The sequence below is a fragment of the Cyclopterus lumpus genome, chromosome 5 (assembly GCF_009769545.1).
Source record: "Cyclopterus lumpus isolate fCycLum1 chromosome 5, fCycLum1.pri, whole genome shotgun sequence".
NCBI classification, from domain to species: Eukaryota; Metazoa; Chordata; class Actinopteri; order Perciformes; family Cyclopteridae; genus Cyclopterus; species Cyclopterus lumpus.
Window position 1 is genome coordinate 20,546,805 of NC_046970.1, and position 17,649 is coordinate 20,564,453.

The following is a 17,649-nucleotide window of genomic DNA, read 5'->3' on the forward strand; positions in this document are numbered from 1 at the left end:
CAAACATATACTTGATTATCAAAATGTATTACTAATTTGACTAGTTGTTGCAATTCTAGAGGAAAAGACATTTAAAAAAGTTTGTGGCTAAAAACCTTGAAATACATTGGTTTTTTTTGTGTATTATTCAAATGTTTAAAAAGATAACCAGCTATACAACCATGTAATTGGTTTACAATCATTAACGTGCAGAACTACAAATCAAAACTTGAGCACAATCCATTAATTTTCATCATTTTAATTACAGAATACTAAAAATAACATTACATAAAATGTCTTTTTAAAAGAAACCATTGAATATTACAAAGGTTGTAAATTTTGTAAAGTTAGGATATAAAATCTTTGAACAGTGGTGCATAATTGAAAAGAAAAATAATTTTCATAAAATGTATATATTAACTGTTCTACTACATAAAAAATGAGATGGACACAAATCGCAGACAGACGAGATGAGTAGACACCGCCATTACCGCAGTGAGCTCTCCTTTCGAAGGAAGAAAGACTTGAGATGCACAGCACACACCACAATCAGCTTAAGTTCTCAAGTTATGTCTATGTTCAAAAAGAAAAAAAAGGGGGTTACCATTTACAACAGGAGAGAACAAACAAGCTCAAGAGACTACAAAAAGTGACTTGGTGACTGCTCCCAATATTCACACATCTCGATGGGTAAAAACCCGACTAAAACTGGCCTTGGTTCCATAAACAAACCGTTTTCCACAGGTTTAAGCTGTACAAAAGAGTTGCAAAATATCGAGAGACCTCATACTTAAATTCATTCCATCAAGACTGGGAAGAAATTATCAAGCGTATTTCAGTCTCGTCACACAGCCATTCCTATATCCTACTGTACAACTGGTCAGTCAGATCCACTGAAAGCTACCATGGTCACATAATTCAACATCAGGAAGTCAACCGTAAGGAATCGGAACAGACTATACACAAGGGGGGGGGGGGGGGGTTAGACACATGCATAATCCAACAGTGTGCTTGCTTTCTTCCTCTTCTTCTTTCTGAGATTGACGTCACCCTTTGTCACTTCACCTCGAGCCCTTGTTAGGATGTTTTTAGCCAACCAAAGAGTCGCCCATCGAGGCCATTCAGAGCCCGTTTGAACCGCCGATGTCCCTCGACACGAATGCCACACTGGCCAGTCGTTTTCCAAACAGAGGTATTTTATTTGTCTCTTGTCGTTTTGGGAGACGTGTTGTGTCACATTGTTTTGGTAAACAGACACAAGGGGAGGGGGAAATCAACAGATTATTACGGTGTCCTTTCAAAAACGTCGAGATATGGTTTTAATCAAAAGAGTCACGCTGAGTGGCAGAATCACTATTCCTTCTGTGCAGTAGTAGTGGTTTCAGTGGCCCATTGAGACCAGGTGGAGAGATGCAGAGAGAAGAAGGTAGAAGGGAACCGGACGACAACCCAGAGGTCATCTCAGAAGACAAAGGACGTCTGAGACCACAGAGGCATTTTAGAGGAAATGAGGCGAGAGACACCAGCAGAGCTACTTGGTTTGGCTGGTTTTGTTGCGCAGACAGCTGGATTTTTTTTTTTTTTTTTCTTTTTCTTTTTCTTTTCACCAGGGATCCAGGAGCTGCTGCTTATCATGTAAGGTAATAATGCTGTTTAGGTTCAGATGAGTCCCCCTGAGTTAGTGCACACGTCAGAGTCAGGCAGGCCTCGCCCGCTTGTTCGTTAATAAATCCACAAAAAGAAGCATTAAAAAAAAAAAAAAAAAAGATCAATTCAGCAATTTTATATCAAGCTTACAATTAGCTTTGGAGAGATAGAGCCCGTTGAAGTTTTACAAGTCTGTGATTGGGGAAGGATTGCGTTGATGTTAGTGTGGAAGAGGGCGGGCAAGTTCAGGCATGAATACGGCGGCTCCCACAAACATGGTGCAGCAAACCTCTTGAGTCCTGCTCATTTTCTGAAAGCTCTGAGAAGTATGCATCTTGTGTTGTGAATGCGATGTGCGCTATGTAGTGCCCAACCAGAGTCTGGGTTGTGTCGTTTGAACATGCTCATACTTTTGTATTGTAATCTGATCATCTGACATGATTCCCAAGTGGTCGTTGGTGCAGGTCTGCCCAGCAGGCGAGTGGTTGGGGATCTGGTCAGGTGCTGGTGTTGCAGGTTACGCTGACTGTGCGTCAGTCAGCCAGCCAGCCAGCCAGACAGACAGGTAGGTAGGTAGACAGGCAGGTGGGGCTGTACTGGGTCTCAGGAGCGGAGGCTAAATCAAGGGAGCCGTGTCCATCAAGCTTTTGTTGGGGTCCAGGCTGGCAAAGAAGCGGACGTCCCGGTCCTTGTCGGACTGCAGGGCCATCACCGTCTCCTCCAGCTCGTCAGAGAAGGCACAGCCGGGCTCCTTGAAGTAAGCTGGACACAACGCACAGGACTCAGTTAGTCCAAGGAAAAACATGCCAGCAGAAAGCTGTGTGATAGAGGCAATATTCAATATTTTTTAAATAACAAGACACCAGAAAAGAAAACACAGAATTGACATGCAGTCCTCTGTTCCTCAAGCTTCACTGTTGTCCAAAAACTGTCCGACACAGATTGACATTTCCTACATTTTAGATGATCATAGGCAATATACTAGATAATAGCCAACAAATGCAGTTTTGTCACGTTTATATATAAAGTATATATATATATATATATATATTGTGTACCAGTTTTTAAAAAAAAAGTATTTTTTTCTTTTATTTAAATAATTGACGGAAAAGTTGGAAAAGTATTAAAACAGCTAAAACGGCTTTGATTTATTGGTAGTAACAAAAATACAGAATACCATGTCATGAATACCATGAATTCATTTTCACTTCACCTTTCTCCATGACACTCTGTCTCAGAGCCTTGGCCACCAGTACGCGGACATTGGCCACCGGGTCTGAGGAGAGGCTGAGCAGGCTGGGCAAAAGGTGCTGGCCAAACTGCTCCATGGGCATGCAGTCCTCCTCGACTATGGCCTGCACACAATGCGGATAGAAAGCACAAAGTCACTTAGAGAGGCTGGCGATAAAGACAGCGAGTCCAACACAGCAAGAAGGGAGTCGAGAGGCATTCATGTGACAACGGCCGAAAGAATCTAAATCAGAGACGTTGACAGACTGACTCATGATCACATAGTTTTCCATTGTAGCATTACCATAATGCATAGCTGATGATGAACAACAACGTACACAAACTTGAACATTACACAAATAAACTATTCTTTACCAACTGTTTACCAAGTATCACTGAAAAGAAAGCGCAATTATTTCCTTTACCAATTTTAGATTTAAAAACATTAAGGGTATGTTTTTCGTGAATATATAAAAAGAAAATGGGAAATCCCTTTGAAAAATGTTCCAAGAAGAATAAATTGGGATTAACATTTAATTTATGTAGCTCAGACAACCATCTGACAGGTACATGCACAGCTGTTTATGGACTTGAAAAACCGGTGGAGAGAGAACGCGGGAGATGCTGATGTACCATCTGTGTTACGTAATGCGAGACGAGAGTTACACACCTGGCAGATGAAGGCAAAGGCCTGCCGCCCCACCCACTTGGGACAGTGGCAGAACCTGACGGTGAGCTCGTTGATGAAGTTCAGGCCCAGGTCATCGGCTCCACATGCATACAGCTTTTGGAGGATCTCCACAACCTGAGAACACACAAGGAAACTTGGGATTTAGAATTGTAGTTAATGTGTAAACAAAAATTAATAATGTGGTTTTGGGTTTACGGTAGTTAAGAATTAAGTTCAGAGGCAGACAATGGACAAATAAAAAGAATAACAGAATATGAGCAAACATACAAGATGAAAACATGTGAGCTATAATGATTGAAAATCGTACACTGCCATTTGTATTTTAACAAATAGTACTATAGAAATTTGAGTATTTGCTTTCTTTCTGAGAGAAGATCGATACGGCTCCGTTCAATAGGACGCCAGTTAGCTTAGCAACAAGTCTGAAAACAGCACCAAAAGGTAACAAAATCCAGCTCTAAAGTTTCTCTTCTCTTTCTCACATACCAATAACACCTCCTGAACATCATGCATCAGTGTGCCTCATTTCAAGTTTCAAACATTTTTTTTCTCACTGGATATTTTTTTTCCCAACACAAAAAGCAAATCAATATCGTACACTTACCAGCTTGTACGAGATCCACCTGACCTCTGAGACCTTGTCGGAGCAGAGTGTGAGTGCTATCTGTCTGAGGTAGTCATACACGTCGTAGTGGCTGTACAACTCTATGATCAAGATCAACTGCCTGGATGGAGAACAGAGAGTGAGACTTCAGTCAGAAAACATGGACTCTTTCCTGGAGATAAAAGTGCAATATAGCAAACGACCAAAATTAATTTAACTGCAATTTTGCACATCGTGTCACATAAGAAACTGAGGAAATTACTGTAGAATTGAATCTACCCCGTGTCTAGTGTTATGAGAACAGACCTCGGCCCCGCCATACGGTCTGGGAGCAAGACATTGATTGGAGGTCAGTCTGTTAAAACCTAAATGTAATTATGTCCTGCGTGGAAGAGGAGACGTACTCTGCCAGCTCATATCTGAATCTCCAGTTGCGACTGTTGTCCGTCACCATGAACTCCTGCAGCTGGTAGAGATACTCTCTCCTCTTGTCTGCGTGCAGCAGCTGCAACAAGAAGACGCACAAAATGCAGCTTAGTTATCGGGTACAAAAAGTAAAGAAAATGGATCCAACTGTGGTTTACTTCTTCAACTGTCAACTAAAACAATTCACTCCAATCTAAACTGTGCTGTGAATTCTACGGAGTCATCTCTTACGTGAATATTATTGCTGACAACGTAATGTCCCAAACTCAAACTTACAAGCCCCCCACGCTGTAAAGGTGCTTGCGTAATCAGCACTACATAGCAAATCTATAATCTTACCTTGAGGAAGTCGTAGAGGTGTTTGAGCACGCCAATGCGGACCTCATCCAGGTCTTTGAGGAAGCCATTGAAGATGGGTACCAGATCAGCTGCAGTCAGCTGGTCTCCCAGGATAACTGCCAGCTCGTGGATGGAGAAAGCCAGCGTACGCCGCACCTTCCACTGAGGATTGGGAAGTAGAGGGAAAAGAAATACAAAAAGATTATCGCACAAGCCATTAACTTAAAAAATAATGTTAGTTAGTTTTTTTTAAATGGAAAATATCCACTTATTGGTTTATTTTCATAAGCTAATAATGGAGGAACATTTTAAACAAAAAGAATGTGTTCCTGAGAAACTTTCTGAACTCCTCCTGTGATTGGTCCAAGTCCATTGTACAGTGCAATGCTGCTATGCCAACAGTGACATTCAGTGCTGTGATGAAGCAATGAGCAACAGCATGACTGAGTGGTTGTCACGCCGTCTCTGCTGCTGTGAAGTGAAGGCCCGTTTCCCCTCGGACAGTTCATGCGTCAGCAACCATGGCTTTCGTACAACTAGTGCTTTGTTCCTCAAGTCAAGCACAGGACGTCACTAAACTAGGCCTGCATGGTTTGAGGAACATCTGTGGTTTGGGATAACATTGTTTAATATTGTGATGACTTTAATGCGTCAGTCCGGATGCCTTTAAATTCAGAACTGGATGAGAATTTCCGGTTTACAACAACTATAAATCACGATAAACGCTCATCGATTTCACACTCGAAACAAATAATTTAAAAAAAAACTTCCTGACATCAAACTACTGAATTAAGTAATTTGGCAAACTAAGCTCAACAGTTAAGAATACATAGACAGCTTTTGTTTTAGCTGGTGTAACCAAGGGTTACTTTGCTCCTATACTCTATGATGTAATAAAAGAAAAACAGATGATCCGTAGTCTGCACCAACTTTATTACTCCAACAACAACAACGCATCGCCGCTTCATTACTTCTGTTCCACCTTTCCCCAATAACATCCCCAGTCCCATGCTGGGTTGATGGAGACTGCAGATCGAGCAAACTAGAATCTCGCTTAGGGACGTCCGTGATATGACGGATGGACAATCAAAGACATGGCAACATGGCAACATGGAAACATGGCAACATGGCAACATGGCAACATGGCAACATGGCAACATGGCAACATGGCAGAGAACTTCTTGCAACAAATCACCCCGACTCATTTCATTATGTTTTAAAAGCCCTAAAATGCTGCTATACACTCTCCCGGTAAGCCAGCACTGTAGTTGATATAAAAAAAGCTAAAGAAAACATTGACTCAGGAAGCACAGACTAGCCGCTGAAACAAGCAGACGCAAAGGAAACTTTGCTTTTCTCACGGTAATAGACAAGCCGTTGATGCAGAGTTCACTTCCTCACTAAATGCACCAGTATTCCTAAAAAAATGACTTCTTCAAAAAGCCAGCATCATACATCCAGAAACACTGCATCATACCAAAATCAGGAAAAATAGCTCACTTAGCTTTCATTTAATCTACTTTGTCCATTAATGTGTGTCAATTAAGTGTAATGTATGTGTTATCTTGTGATTATCCATTTAGTTTTCTTGTGTGAAATGCAATTATTCAATAATATGTCATTTAGCTTTGACAACCATGTAGCCTCAACATTCATGCCAACAAAAGCCTATTAGGGTAATTCACAAGATCAGGTGTTTTCAAAGTCTGAGACACAAAGCCCTCTCACCCCCTTTACTGTACTTGCTTAGTTTTGCTCAATTCCTAAATGCCTATGGGATCATGATTGTGTTATTTGATCTTACAGAAAAACAGCAATTGAGCCAAAATGGCCTAATATTGCTGTGTGACATAACAATACCAAATATATGAAAAGGCCTTTATTAGTAAAATATCCCAAAACGACTCCCTCTTCAACCAAACCACAAACATTTAGGCTATTCCATGTGATTGATAACTAATGTAATATGTTATCCTTTCCTCAAACTTCTTGGAGTCTGTCCTCAAAACATTTGCAATAGAGCAATCACAAAGCAAAATAAATGTCATGAAACCTAAAACAATAAAACCCAAGAAGAACAAATCAACATCAATGGAAAATCCTACATATTCTTTAGAGGAATTTAAAGTTCCTTAAAGAACGTTAACTGCTAAAAGATATGGTTATCTATAATAAAAACACTAACATCTGCTACCATTGCCAAAATTGTAATTATGTAAAATTACCTCAAGACAAAAATCAATATTTTGAATTGAGCCTTCCATTAAAAAGGAGTAGAGTCTGACTGCAGTCATGGAGGACATGCACATGGCTTTAATTGGGATACGTTACTTTGTGGTTTCGGTTGGGTGTCCTCCCGTGGGAAAATATTTTAATACATTTTTATTTATTTTTCATGCACTTTGGCAACTTATTTACATTTAAAACTGAAATATGCAACACAAAAACGGTTTAATTTCCGAATTAATTATGATTTGAGATTTAGTAGTTTTTAGTAAGTAACATTGAGTAAAAACTGAATACGTCACAACTTCTTCCCCAAAGCGAGGGGTGTGACTTTCTAGGCAATACACCGACTTTGGATAAGTACCTCCTACAACCCCACTTCAAAAAAATGCTACCACTTTAAGAGTGCTTATGCGGTTAATCACTCATTTTAGAATCAAACCGCAAATTTAACCCCACATTATTTACCCATTTCGCTGCCTACCTGCACATCAGTAGCGAGGGTTTCATATGTGTCCTTGAGGCAATGCCAGTTCTGTCGTCCCAGAGTGAGCGCTACACCCGGCAGGCTGAAGGCACAGTGTTTGGCTATTTCTGTATCCACTGTCTGAGCTCGGGCCGGGTCCGTCATAGAGAGGTACTGATCCAACAGCTGCTGGGGAATGACATTCTGAAGACGGGCGAGAGATTGAAGAGTTTGATGATTTAAAAAGGACACGGGATGCAGAGGTCGAAAAGTATTTGAGAATCCAAGTCTGTGCCCTCTCAACTATGAGTTTCTGATTAATATTTACGGGGAGGTAGAACCGAAGTGCTGACTGACCTGGATCTTGGGCTTATCCTCAAACATGGGGCTGTGAGCAGAGTCTTCCTTTCCTTCCTTTCCCTCCTCCTCGTCCTCTTCCTCCTCTTCCTCCTCTTCCTCCTCCACACTCTCAATCAGTTCAGATTCCTGAGGAGAACACACACACACACACACACACACACACACACACACACACACACACACACACACACACACACACACACACACACACACACACACACACACACACACACACACACACACACACACACACACACACACACACACACACACACACACACACACACACACACACACACACACACACACACACACACACACACACACACACACACACAGATTAGCGAACAAGTAAGTGCACCTCACATTAAAGTTACTCTTCAAAACACTCAATCCCGCAGTCCTGATAAACCAGATTGGATGAGTTTTTACTTTAAAACAATCCCTGTCAAAGTTTCATTTTCAAACTTTCACTTTCATAAATATATACAAATATTTAAGATTTGAAAAAAAAGAAGGGAAAACAGGGCCCGATCACATACACATGTCGTGTCCTATGTGTTGCGGTGGTCTCAAGCTGAGCTAGAAATCAAAACCTACACATGCAAACCTACACATGCAAACCCTCTGCATCAACTGTATATGCAGCTTAAGTCCAGTATAAGTGTGGGTTACTGAGCACATCTGGTCTGCTGTACAACATACAACAGCTAACAGATCTGAATAGTCTCGCACCAGAATAGGCGAGTCAGGAGGAGACTCTTCCTGGTCCTCCGTCTGCGTCTCCTCATCCCCTTGCTCCTGGACAGGGCTGGACTCCGAAGCTGGAGGAGGCTCCATCGTTTGCTCCTCTTCTGTGGGACTCTCTTCACTCTCAGACTGAACCTCCACAGAATTGCTCTCCACAGACGGGCTCTCGATGGCGTCCTCGGGCTGCTCTTCTGGCTCGGGTTCAGTGAGGCCGTCGTCCTCTGGGCCGTCGTCGTCTGGGCTGTCAAGCTGGGCTGCTTTCAGAGCGGCTGACAACACCTGGACTTGAGCTGGAGGTAAATTCACACGCACAACTCAGTCTACATGCCAATTCATTGACAACAATTTACAGCTAATCTTACATATTCTCACTCTGTATACCCACCTTGTACATCAGGGTCATCAATGTGCGGTTGCAAACAGTCCAAGACCTTCTGGATCTGGTCACTGGTAGCTTTGGCAGGGCTGGACTTGGAATCATGGAAATCAGGTTCCTCCTCCTCCTCCTCCTCTTTCGTTTCCTTCTGCTCCATCACCTCCTCTGATTCTTCACTATTTAGCATTTCCAGTTCCCCACTTATGTCTGGTAAAGGAGATCTCCAATAGTTAAAGGAATTAAAGTTCTCGTCCGTCTGCTCCGTGTCTTTTGTGTTCCTAGCATTGTTTGTCGTCGTGGGGCTAGCGTTGCTGTTGGAGAACGTGCGGGTGAAGCCGCCGCGCATCTCTCTGGGAACTGAAGTGTAGTTGTCATCAAAGCTGTGCACTTCCTCGGCGTCGGCTGTCGACACATGCTCTGGGGACGGAGTGGCGCGGCCGTCCTGGTTGGGAGGTGTGTGAGCGATGGTTCTTCCTGCGTGGCAGACGCTAATCTCGGAGCAGTTCAGAGAGTTTAGGGAGCAGTCGCTGAAATCAGTGTAACAAAATGTATCAGTATACTCAGGTAAATCCATATATCTAAAACAGAATACAAGGAGAAAGGATATCCTATATTTCTTGTCATTAGCCTCTCTGTAAGAATAAGCTTCACAATACAAAGCCTATAGTTACATTTTTCCAACTGCATCTGAGCTCATCAACCTTAAACCCTGGTTTGAAGTTGGTCAAACATACACAAAGTGTAAATTAAAGCATTTGAGGACATTTTAAACTTTATAAAAAGTATAAAAACAAATTCTTCTGTGTCAACTTCAATTGATTTTATTCCTATTTATGCGAAGACAAAAAATAAGAAACTGGTCTGACTTGATCACGGCCGGTGACTATGAGTCATAGGACCAATGATGCAACACAGTAACGCTGTAACACGGTAACTTTGTCTGTGCACAAAACAAACTCTGATTCATGTCGCGTCAACGCATATTATTTGAGTACAGCCTGAGAATAAATCCACTAAAATAATTAACAATACAATTTCTGCCAAAGTTTGAGCAACAAAGATCATTCATTGAAGATTCAGTGGTGATGAAGGTCAGGTGGTCTTACCTGTCCAATGTACACCTAGGGACCTCTAGTAGGGCGCCATCCCCTCTGAAGTGAAGGCCTGTGCTGCACGGATTGGCGAAGGTGGAGATGAAACGCCCCAGAGACTGAAAAGCAGCCTGCCGCACCTAAAAGTGGCGCAGAGGGGAATCTGTCAGTGTCAGCATGACAGAGACTTTACATAATTCAAAAGCCGATCAGTTATCGCCGTAACGCATTCATGAACAGGATTGTTTGCATGGGGAACTATTTTAGAGGTTGGATATGGCCCAAAATAATAAAGAGACAGGGACTGTGGATCAGCATGTAATTCTGTTTATAGCATGCTGAGCGTCTGCATACACTGACAAGATCCGACATGTCCATGGGTGCAAACTATCCGCGTGGTCGTAAATGGGTTCCACCTGGACTGCCATAAACACGTGTCGATGCCAAAATGTACACGTGTCATTTTCAATATCATGCAGACACACACAGATGCATGAAGTACAGATTGATCTTAATTCAGCAATTTTTTTTTTTTACCATATTTGAAAGTCAGTCAAATTTCAAAGGTTTCTCCGTTTCCCCATTTCTTAACATTTGCCTCATACTTGTTTTGCAAACAAAGATTTATTTGTTATTGTAACATTTTACTGAACATTACAACAACAACAAAAAAGAAGAAGCACATCGTGGTGAGGAAAACAACTATTTTCATCATAATACAGAGGAATTTACCAATAAACGTGCTTTTAATTTTATGCAATATCATTTTTTTTTCTTACCCAGCGAGACTGGTCACTGATGAGGCTGATGAACAGGGGGGACAATTTTGCACGTCGCACCTCTGGAGAGGTAGAATTGGAGACCATCATGAAGCACTCTGCACAGGCTTTCCTGATGCCCCACAGACTGTCTGAGCACAGATCGAAGAACTTGGGCATCTAAACACAAAACCAGGTCAGTTAAACCGGAAAGTAACAGTGGGAGATTGAACTGTGCTGGTATTCATCAACAGCAAGGGTGCAAAGAAACTACCGATATTCTGAATAGACAGCAATGTTCAACTTCCATGTTACACAATGAAGAATGTAAAGTAGAGTTGTGGTTTCAGAGTTTTCAAATCAAATAAAAAGAAAAGTCTTGGTGCTTCTCACCAGAAGTTTTTCTGTGGCCTCCTGACCAACAATAGAACAAAACTCTCCGAAATTTGCAGCACAGACCTGTAAAACACAATACAAACAGTTTAGTCTTTGTCCCTGCCCAGCGACAAGCTGACAGCGGTGTGGAGGACCATGTTATAGAGTGTGTGTGTGTGTGTAGTGTAACGTTTATGCTTTCAGGAATAGCTCAGTGCACAGTGTCTGTGGTTTATATGATAGACAGACAGATGGATCACCGCCATGTGCAATTCTTTTGAGAGATGTCTTGAGTGGTTTGCTTTTTTTTTTTCATTCAGTATTTACACTTGGTGAGTTAATTTCCATTAAAAAAAATGTTTTAAATGATGTTCTCAACACTGTCAGCTAATGTTTAATCAATTAAGTTAAAATAAACATTTGTGACAGTAAACTCATATTTTATACTTAGTTTTTCAAAGTTGACATAAAATGTCAATTTTGGGGATAACAATTCGAGATCACATTTCCTTTAGCGCATTATTTATTGTGCTGAAATTCTAACATAACACTCACTTTAAGCATTCATTAATACAATAAACATTTTTAACAGTACATTTTGAGATCCTTTAAATTATTTTGATGGAGCATCTGTTTTGGCTGCAAGTAAAGTTATATTCCTGTACATATGTAAAGTTATATTCCTGTACATATGTACTAGTTACAAGTTGTATTCCTATTGAACAATTTCCAGACATACTGTATTTATGCAGTATGCATTATTGAGTTTAACACTGTATCAATGTAAAGTTTGGTTTGGCTTCAGCGAAATGGAAAAGTAATTCAACTACAACAGAAAGAAAGATTCTGAAAATATATGATCAAAATATTTGACCACCTTTGCAGCTTCCCTCACTGGAACAAGTTATGCCAGAAAACATTCCTCACAGAAAACCACAGCAGTGTAGGCGGTGATGCGCAACACAGAATTTAGGCTGACTCAGTGTTATTGAATTTATTCTGACTCAGTTGTGTCTTATTGGTTCATAATCATTTCAAGCAATTTCTATCTTGACTTATGCGGAGGTGATGAAAGTGATTTGGAGGTTGTTACCTTGCGGACTTGAAAGAGTCTGGCATCACTGCACAGGTCACAGAAGCGCGGCAGCAGTAGATGCTCCACTGTGTCTTTGCTCAACATGGTGACAACTTTACACATCATCTACAAGACAGAAAATAATGCCATGAGACTGATTATACTTCAAATTACATAACTATTTTGATCCGATGAACGAAAACAAGCTGAAGATTTGAACTGAAAGCTTTACAGAAAGCTAAGAAATGGTCCACGGAGGGAAACAATGAGGGTATCAAGAGTAGAGGGAATGGGGAAGAGGTGTGTGTGTGCGTGTGTGTGTTTCAGGAAGTTGAACCTGATTTGAGAAAACTTTGGGTAAAAACAAATTTGTAAGTAGAATATAAATACGACAGAATATAAAAAGACACATTCAACTTTGAACATTGCATTTAAAATCAGACAGTTCAATAACACATGACAAATTACAGTTAATCTCATCTATTTGTTGGCATCCATCATGGGCCATAAAAATAGGGACATTTGTGTATTTGTTTAGACTTGTGATCAGATAAAAAAGGAATAGACTTATCACAGTAAGGCATTAAAATAAATCTACTTGTTCCTCTCTGCGGTTCGTCTAGTGCCATGTGGTTTTCAGCTGAAGTTCATTCAAGTCCATTTCCATGATAATAAACCACATACCCTTTTCTTTCTTTCAAGGTCTCTTGCAACAAAAAAACACATTAGGTTTCTTACAGAGACTGCCTCGATTTTGTAGTCATCATCACTGCTGGGTTCTGTGAGGTCGAGTAGAACTGGACAAACTTTGGTCTCCATATCAGCTTTAGAGATGAGGCCCTGCTCCAACAGAACAAGCAGCGCTGCCTGGCTGGTCTTCCGCACCTGGAAAAGAAGTTAAAATCTATAAAACTCTTTATGTGAATGAATTTGACCAGTGAACATATTTCTTTCCTACATCTCTTATATCCAAAAAAGCTGAGAAAAAAAGATCTCAAAGAAAAGTAGTGATTGCGGTTTCAATTGTAAGACATGAGCTAGAAAAGTGGTAGATTTGAAACCCACCTGGTTATTTGGATCAGTGAGATATCGGACAACAATGGGGACCAAGTATCTTGAGAAAGCTGCTGGGAAGTTGGGCCGACTCTCGTGCAAGAACATGGCAATGTTGGGGACCTGCTCCATCAGTTCGGCTCGCACTGTGGGCTCTGAGTACACACAGTCAAATATAAGAGTTATGTGCAAACAGAACAGGTGTGCATTAAGTGTTATAAGCTCGCAACCAAGTGAAGACTAAATGCTAGAAGAGTTGCATTTAATAAAACTGAAAAAAAGACGGTCAAAAGTCGTAGATTTATACAGAGACATGACAACTAAATTGATGAAAAGGAAAAATCATCTACCTCCGTCTTCTGACATTCTGGCAACTGTCTCCATGACACTGATAAAGTCATTTTCATTGTCACTGAACTCTCGAAGCACATCAAGCAGGCCGCGAGCCACGATCTGCCTAGAGAGCAACAGGAGCGTCACGTTAGTAGACTGCCAATACCTACAAGTGCTGAACGCACACAGCGTGACACACCGCTCTGACAGAGCTGTCAAGTGCATTACACACAAACACACACACGTATTGGGAAATGACAGGAGGGCTTGAACCCTGCAAAGCTGAGCATGAAAAGCAGGAAGATGGGTAACCATGTTTTAGTGGTGTTAAGAGCGCTGTTAAATGTTTGCAGAGGATTTTAAATACACCTGGCAACCTTTTCCAGTTTACCGTGCTGAACGTACCACATTCAAAATATAGATAAATATATCTAAATGTGTCATCATTAATGACCTACAACAAACTGTGCTATTGTCAACCTATTGCCATATTTTCAGACGGACACCATCCAACCAGAGATCAACTTTAAGTCTTTTCACATGCTAGAGTTGAAGCATGTATGTGATTAGTAAATACACAGGAATGCACAGTCCTTCAGAAGACTATGAACAAACATGTCTGGAGATCACTTGAGTTTGGATGATGTGTTGATCTCATATTAAAATGTTCTGATGTGAGGTTTATGATACATTTTAGCAACTATTCAGTACAAATACTACACTAAATTTAAAAAATTCATTTTACGCAATATATATATATATATATATATCATAAAAACAGGCCACAGTTTTCTGGTAAGAGTTTAGAAAATCTGCTAAAAAAATATTTTGAATGGCCACAATCTTTCATCACTTTTTCTACGAGAAATAATATTGACCAGATGTTTCTTTAATACCAAATCCCACTAGTTTGCAGATGTTTCCTTGTTGCTAAATCTCACTCAAGGTAATGCTCGCAAAAGAAATCCTAAATATTAGGACGCGTCAACACAACTGCAGATTTGTCCATTTTGACCACACAGAAACATTTTCGGCAATTTTCTGAGTAGTGTGTGTGTGTGTGTGTGTGTGTGTATAAATTATTTTACTTTCAACCTCAGGTGCAGCAACCTTAAGTTTTTCATAATTTTATATCTGAAAGCACTGGTGTAATTTTTAGTGTAAACTGGGCTTTTGCAGGCAAAATTAGTTCTGTCCAACAATACACATTTCACTATGAGTTTACATTGTACTATATAGTTCAACAATGCATCATCACAACCCAACAACTACAACACCAGATTGTCTGTCTGATGTTTAGCATTTTTTGTGCCGAGGTGCCACTTACCTGTTGAAGACATTCTCACTGAAGGCATACTTTTCTAGCCTCCCAAGAGGAGTTAGGTTGTCTTGTCCTGCATCAAGGAAGGCTGTGATGCGGATGCCGTCACACTCTGAACCATAGTCATCAAATCCAACTGTGATTAGAAAGAAAAATTATTATAAAAGGCAAACAAAGTGGAACCAACTCTGAAGCACAGAGCTGATGCCAACAAGAGACAAACAAGGGCACCACAGTAATCACAGTGCCATGTTGAAAAAGTCTGGCTAAATGTCAGGAATAAAGATCCTTCAATCTGTGAATAAAGTAGAAAGCCTGAGGTCTTACTAATAATTACATTTAATGGTCCAACCATAAATACACACTGGCTTTGCAGTTAAATCAAGACGCTGTCTCATCAGCCACGCTAATGCAGACAACAGGGACTGTTGGCCTGTATGACAGCTAATAATAGCAAATCACAAAACCCTGAAATACTATTGACAGCTTTATATTTCACATGGGTGACTGGGGTTGCCATATACCTCCCTGCAGAAGGGAGGGAAAACAAAGTTCCACACATATACAATAAATGCATCCATTAATCCAGGTGCTTTTTAATGTGGTTTTGTTAACAAATTGAAATCCCCAAAGTACTCACAATCATCCAGATCGTCATGGCCATCTTCAAAGTATAAAGATAGACCTGCAAGGAGAATGCAGTTATAGGGGGAGTCCATGGTGTTAAACATGTCATCAAAATACCATCACTTTATACACCACTCCCCCCATAAAATGAAAGGTCCTCTGGGTTGGCAGGTTTACATGCTGACATTTACTAAGGTGCAAAGTCTCCTTCAAGAAGATTGACAGTAAATTGAAGTGGTTTCGCTGATAAATCACTTTGCAAAACTGAAACTAAGACATTGTGAGTGTAGTGACATGGAAGAGGAAGAAATAAAAACAAGTCAGTAAATATAAACGTTGTGTTTTTCCTGGGCCGCAAAACTGTTGTCTTAGTTGATTTTCATTCAAACACGTGCGGTTCCTCGTCAATAAATCTGAAAAAAATCTACACGCAACAAATGCACAAAGTTAAAGTGATAAAGTGAATAAGGTGTCTGGTCATTTCAAGACATGTCGGGTCAAAACGCTGCCAATGTAAACTTAAGGAACCTCTGATTTCAGAGGTACTTTTCTATTGTTTATTTATCTATCATCCATATTCTTTCTGCAAATAATATCGGTACCTTTATATTTTTATCATGCTTCATCTTATGTATAACAGTTGCTCATAATGTCCATCTCTTTTTATTTGCTCATTTATACTATGCATCCGTCCTTGCATTTCCATTTGTTAGATCACTAGGACAACTGCACTGCCTACAATAGTAACAACATACATGTATCCATTTTTTCTGTAAGAAATACTGCACAGAAATACAAAATCAAGTACTTCCCATCATCACGCAGTCCAAATCGATGAACACGTCCTACTCATGTAAAGACCTTATTTACAAAGTATCAACCTATATGGTTGTGTGATAACGGCCGATACTACATCCCTCCATTGATTTCACAATAACCTCAGGAGTAGTGGGGTCAAACGAATGGAGTCCCAGAAGGAGAAGCATGTGCTGGGCCGGCTAATGCCAGTGTTTACAGCTGGGCATGCAGGGGAATGTGCTCCAAATATAAAAACAACTCCCATCTCGAAAAGACACATGAAACGTGGTGTTTTGCGTGCGAAGTAAATAACGTGACGGCTGGTTTAACAGCACCCCACAAAACATGTTGGCAGAGAGCTACATCCCCCCTTTGTTGTTGTATAAAAGGAGGATTTGATCAGCTTATGGCTGAAAATGACTTTAGCAACTCAGCTAACGTTAAGCTAGGTCGACTCGCTAGCCTTTGCTATGACAACGGTTCGTTAATAAAACACGGCTTAAAGTACGCGGGGCCGTCTGACTACAGAGGAGAGTGGTGACTACGAGATAATCTACCTCTGCTGAGCAGGTATATGTTCAAGTGTCGCCTAAAAGTCATACATTTCGATATCCACGAATAGCTTTCGTTAGCTAGCTGGCTAGCAGTGCTAGGTCTGCTAACAAGGCTCGTCCAGCCCTTTCGCTAGACTCCGCTCGCCTTTGCTCGCACTTTGCCTGCGAACACCGCGAATGCAGTTAAAATGGGAGCCGCCGTTTCAAATACCTACACTATAAAGACCACAATGCAGCTTCTTGCGTGCACACACAGCGTCAAAGTATGAGAGAAAACACTATTTTAAAAGTGCCATTACCTGCCATCTTGAGTCTCGGCTCGGCTCTGCCGTCCCGTGTGGGCTGTCACCGCCGCACAGCTGTCACTCAAACGCGGCAGCAAACTACTTCCTGAAGCCACTTCCTGACGCTGGGATTCACCTGGGAGATTATATTTTTAAACAACCCCAAACGTGTAACCGTTTCTCAGCTACGCGCGCAAACTCGACATAACTGAGCGGAAATATAAATAAAAGAAGCCTGTGGGCTTTGTGTGTTTCTCCAAACAAAAAAGAGCCGATGCTGTCACGT

The 17,649-nt window shown here is 40.9% G+C and overlaps 1 protein-coding gene across 3 annotated transcripts; it reads right to left on the minus strand.

Moving 5' to 3' along the window:
• Positions 1-222: 222 nt before the first annotated feature.
• On the minus strand, positions 223-17,616 carry ppp4r1l (protein phosphatase 4, regulatory subunit 1-like). Of its 3 annotated transcripts, XM_034533215.1 has the most exons (20): positions 17,379-17,616; positions 15,741-15,785; positions 15,107-15,236; positions 13,797-13,903; positions 13,459-13,601; positions 13,132-13,278; positions 12,412-12,519; positions 11,337-11,402; positions 10,965-11,123; positions 10,201-10,325; positions 9,104-9,621; positions 8,704-9,008; positions 7,966-8,094; positions 7,627-7,812; positions 4,917-5,078; positions 4,556-4,656; positions 4,152-4,272; positions 3,527-3,661; positions 2,840-2,981; positions 223-2,388 (listed from the first exon to the last, which is right to left on the minus strand). In XM_034533215.1, the coding sequence occupies exons 1-20, from the start codon at positions 17,383-17,385 to the stop codon at positions 2,243-2,245; spliced, it is 2,982 nt and encodes a 993-aa protein (XP_034389106.1). In that variant the 5' UTR covers positions 17,386-17,616; the 3' UTR covers positions 223-2,242. The 3 variants fall into 3 exon arrangements, with proteins under 3 accessions (XP_034389106.1, XP_034389105.1, XP_034389107.1); XM_034533214.1 differs by lacking the exon at positions 17,379-17,616 and having other exon boundaries at positions 15,741-15,846; XM_034533216.1 differs by lacking the exons at positions 13,797-13,903; positions 15,741-15,785; positions 17,379-17,616 and having other exon boundaries at positions 15,107-15,219.
• Between the last annotated feature and the right edge of the window lie 33 nt (positions 17,617-17,649).

Excerpts from the sequence above, each read along its gene's own strand:
- ppp4r1l (XM_034533214.1), bottom strand. The coding sequence starts at position 15,831 with ATGTTTAACACCATGGACTCCCCCTATAACTGCATTCTCCTTGCAGGT. Across the intron at positions 12,520-13,131 it reads ACAAAATCGAGGCAGTCTCT|ATGATGTGTAAAGTTGTCAC; the intron begins GTAAGAAACCTA and ends TCTGTCTTGTAG. Across the intron at positions 4,657-4,916 it reads ACCTCTACGACTTCCTCAAG|CTGCTGCACGCAGACAAGAG; the intron begins GTAAGATTATAG and ends TTCTTGTTGCAG.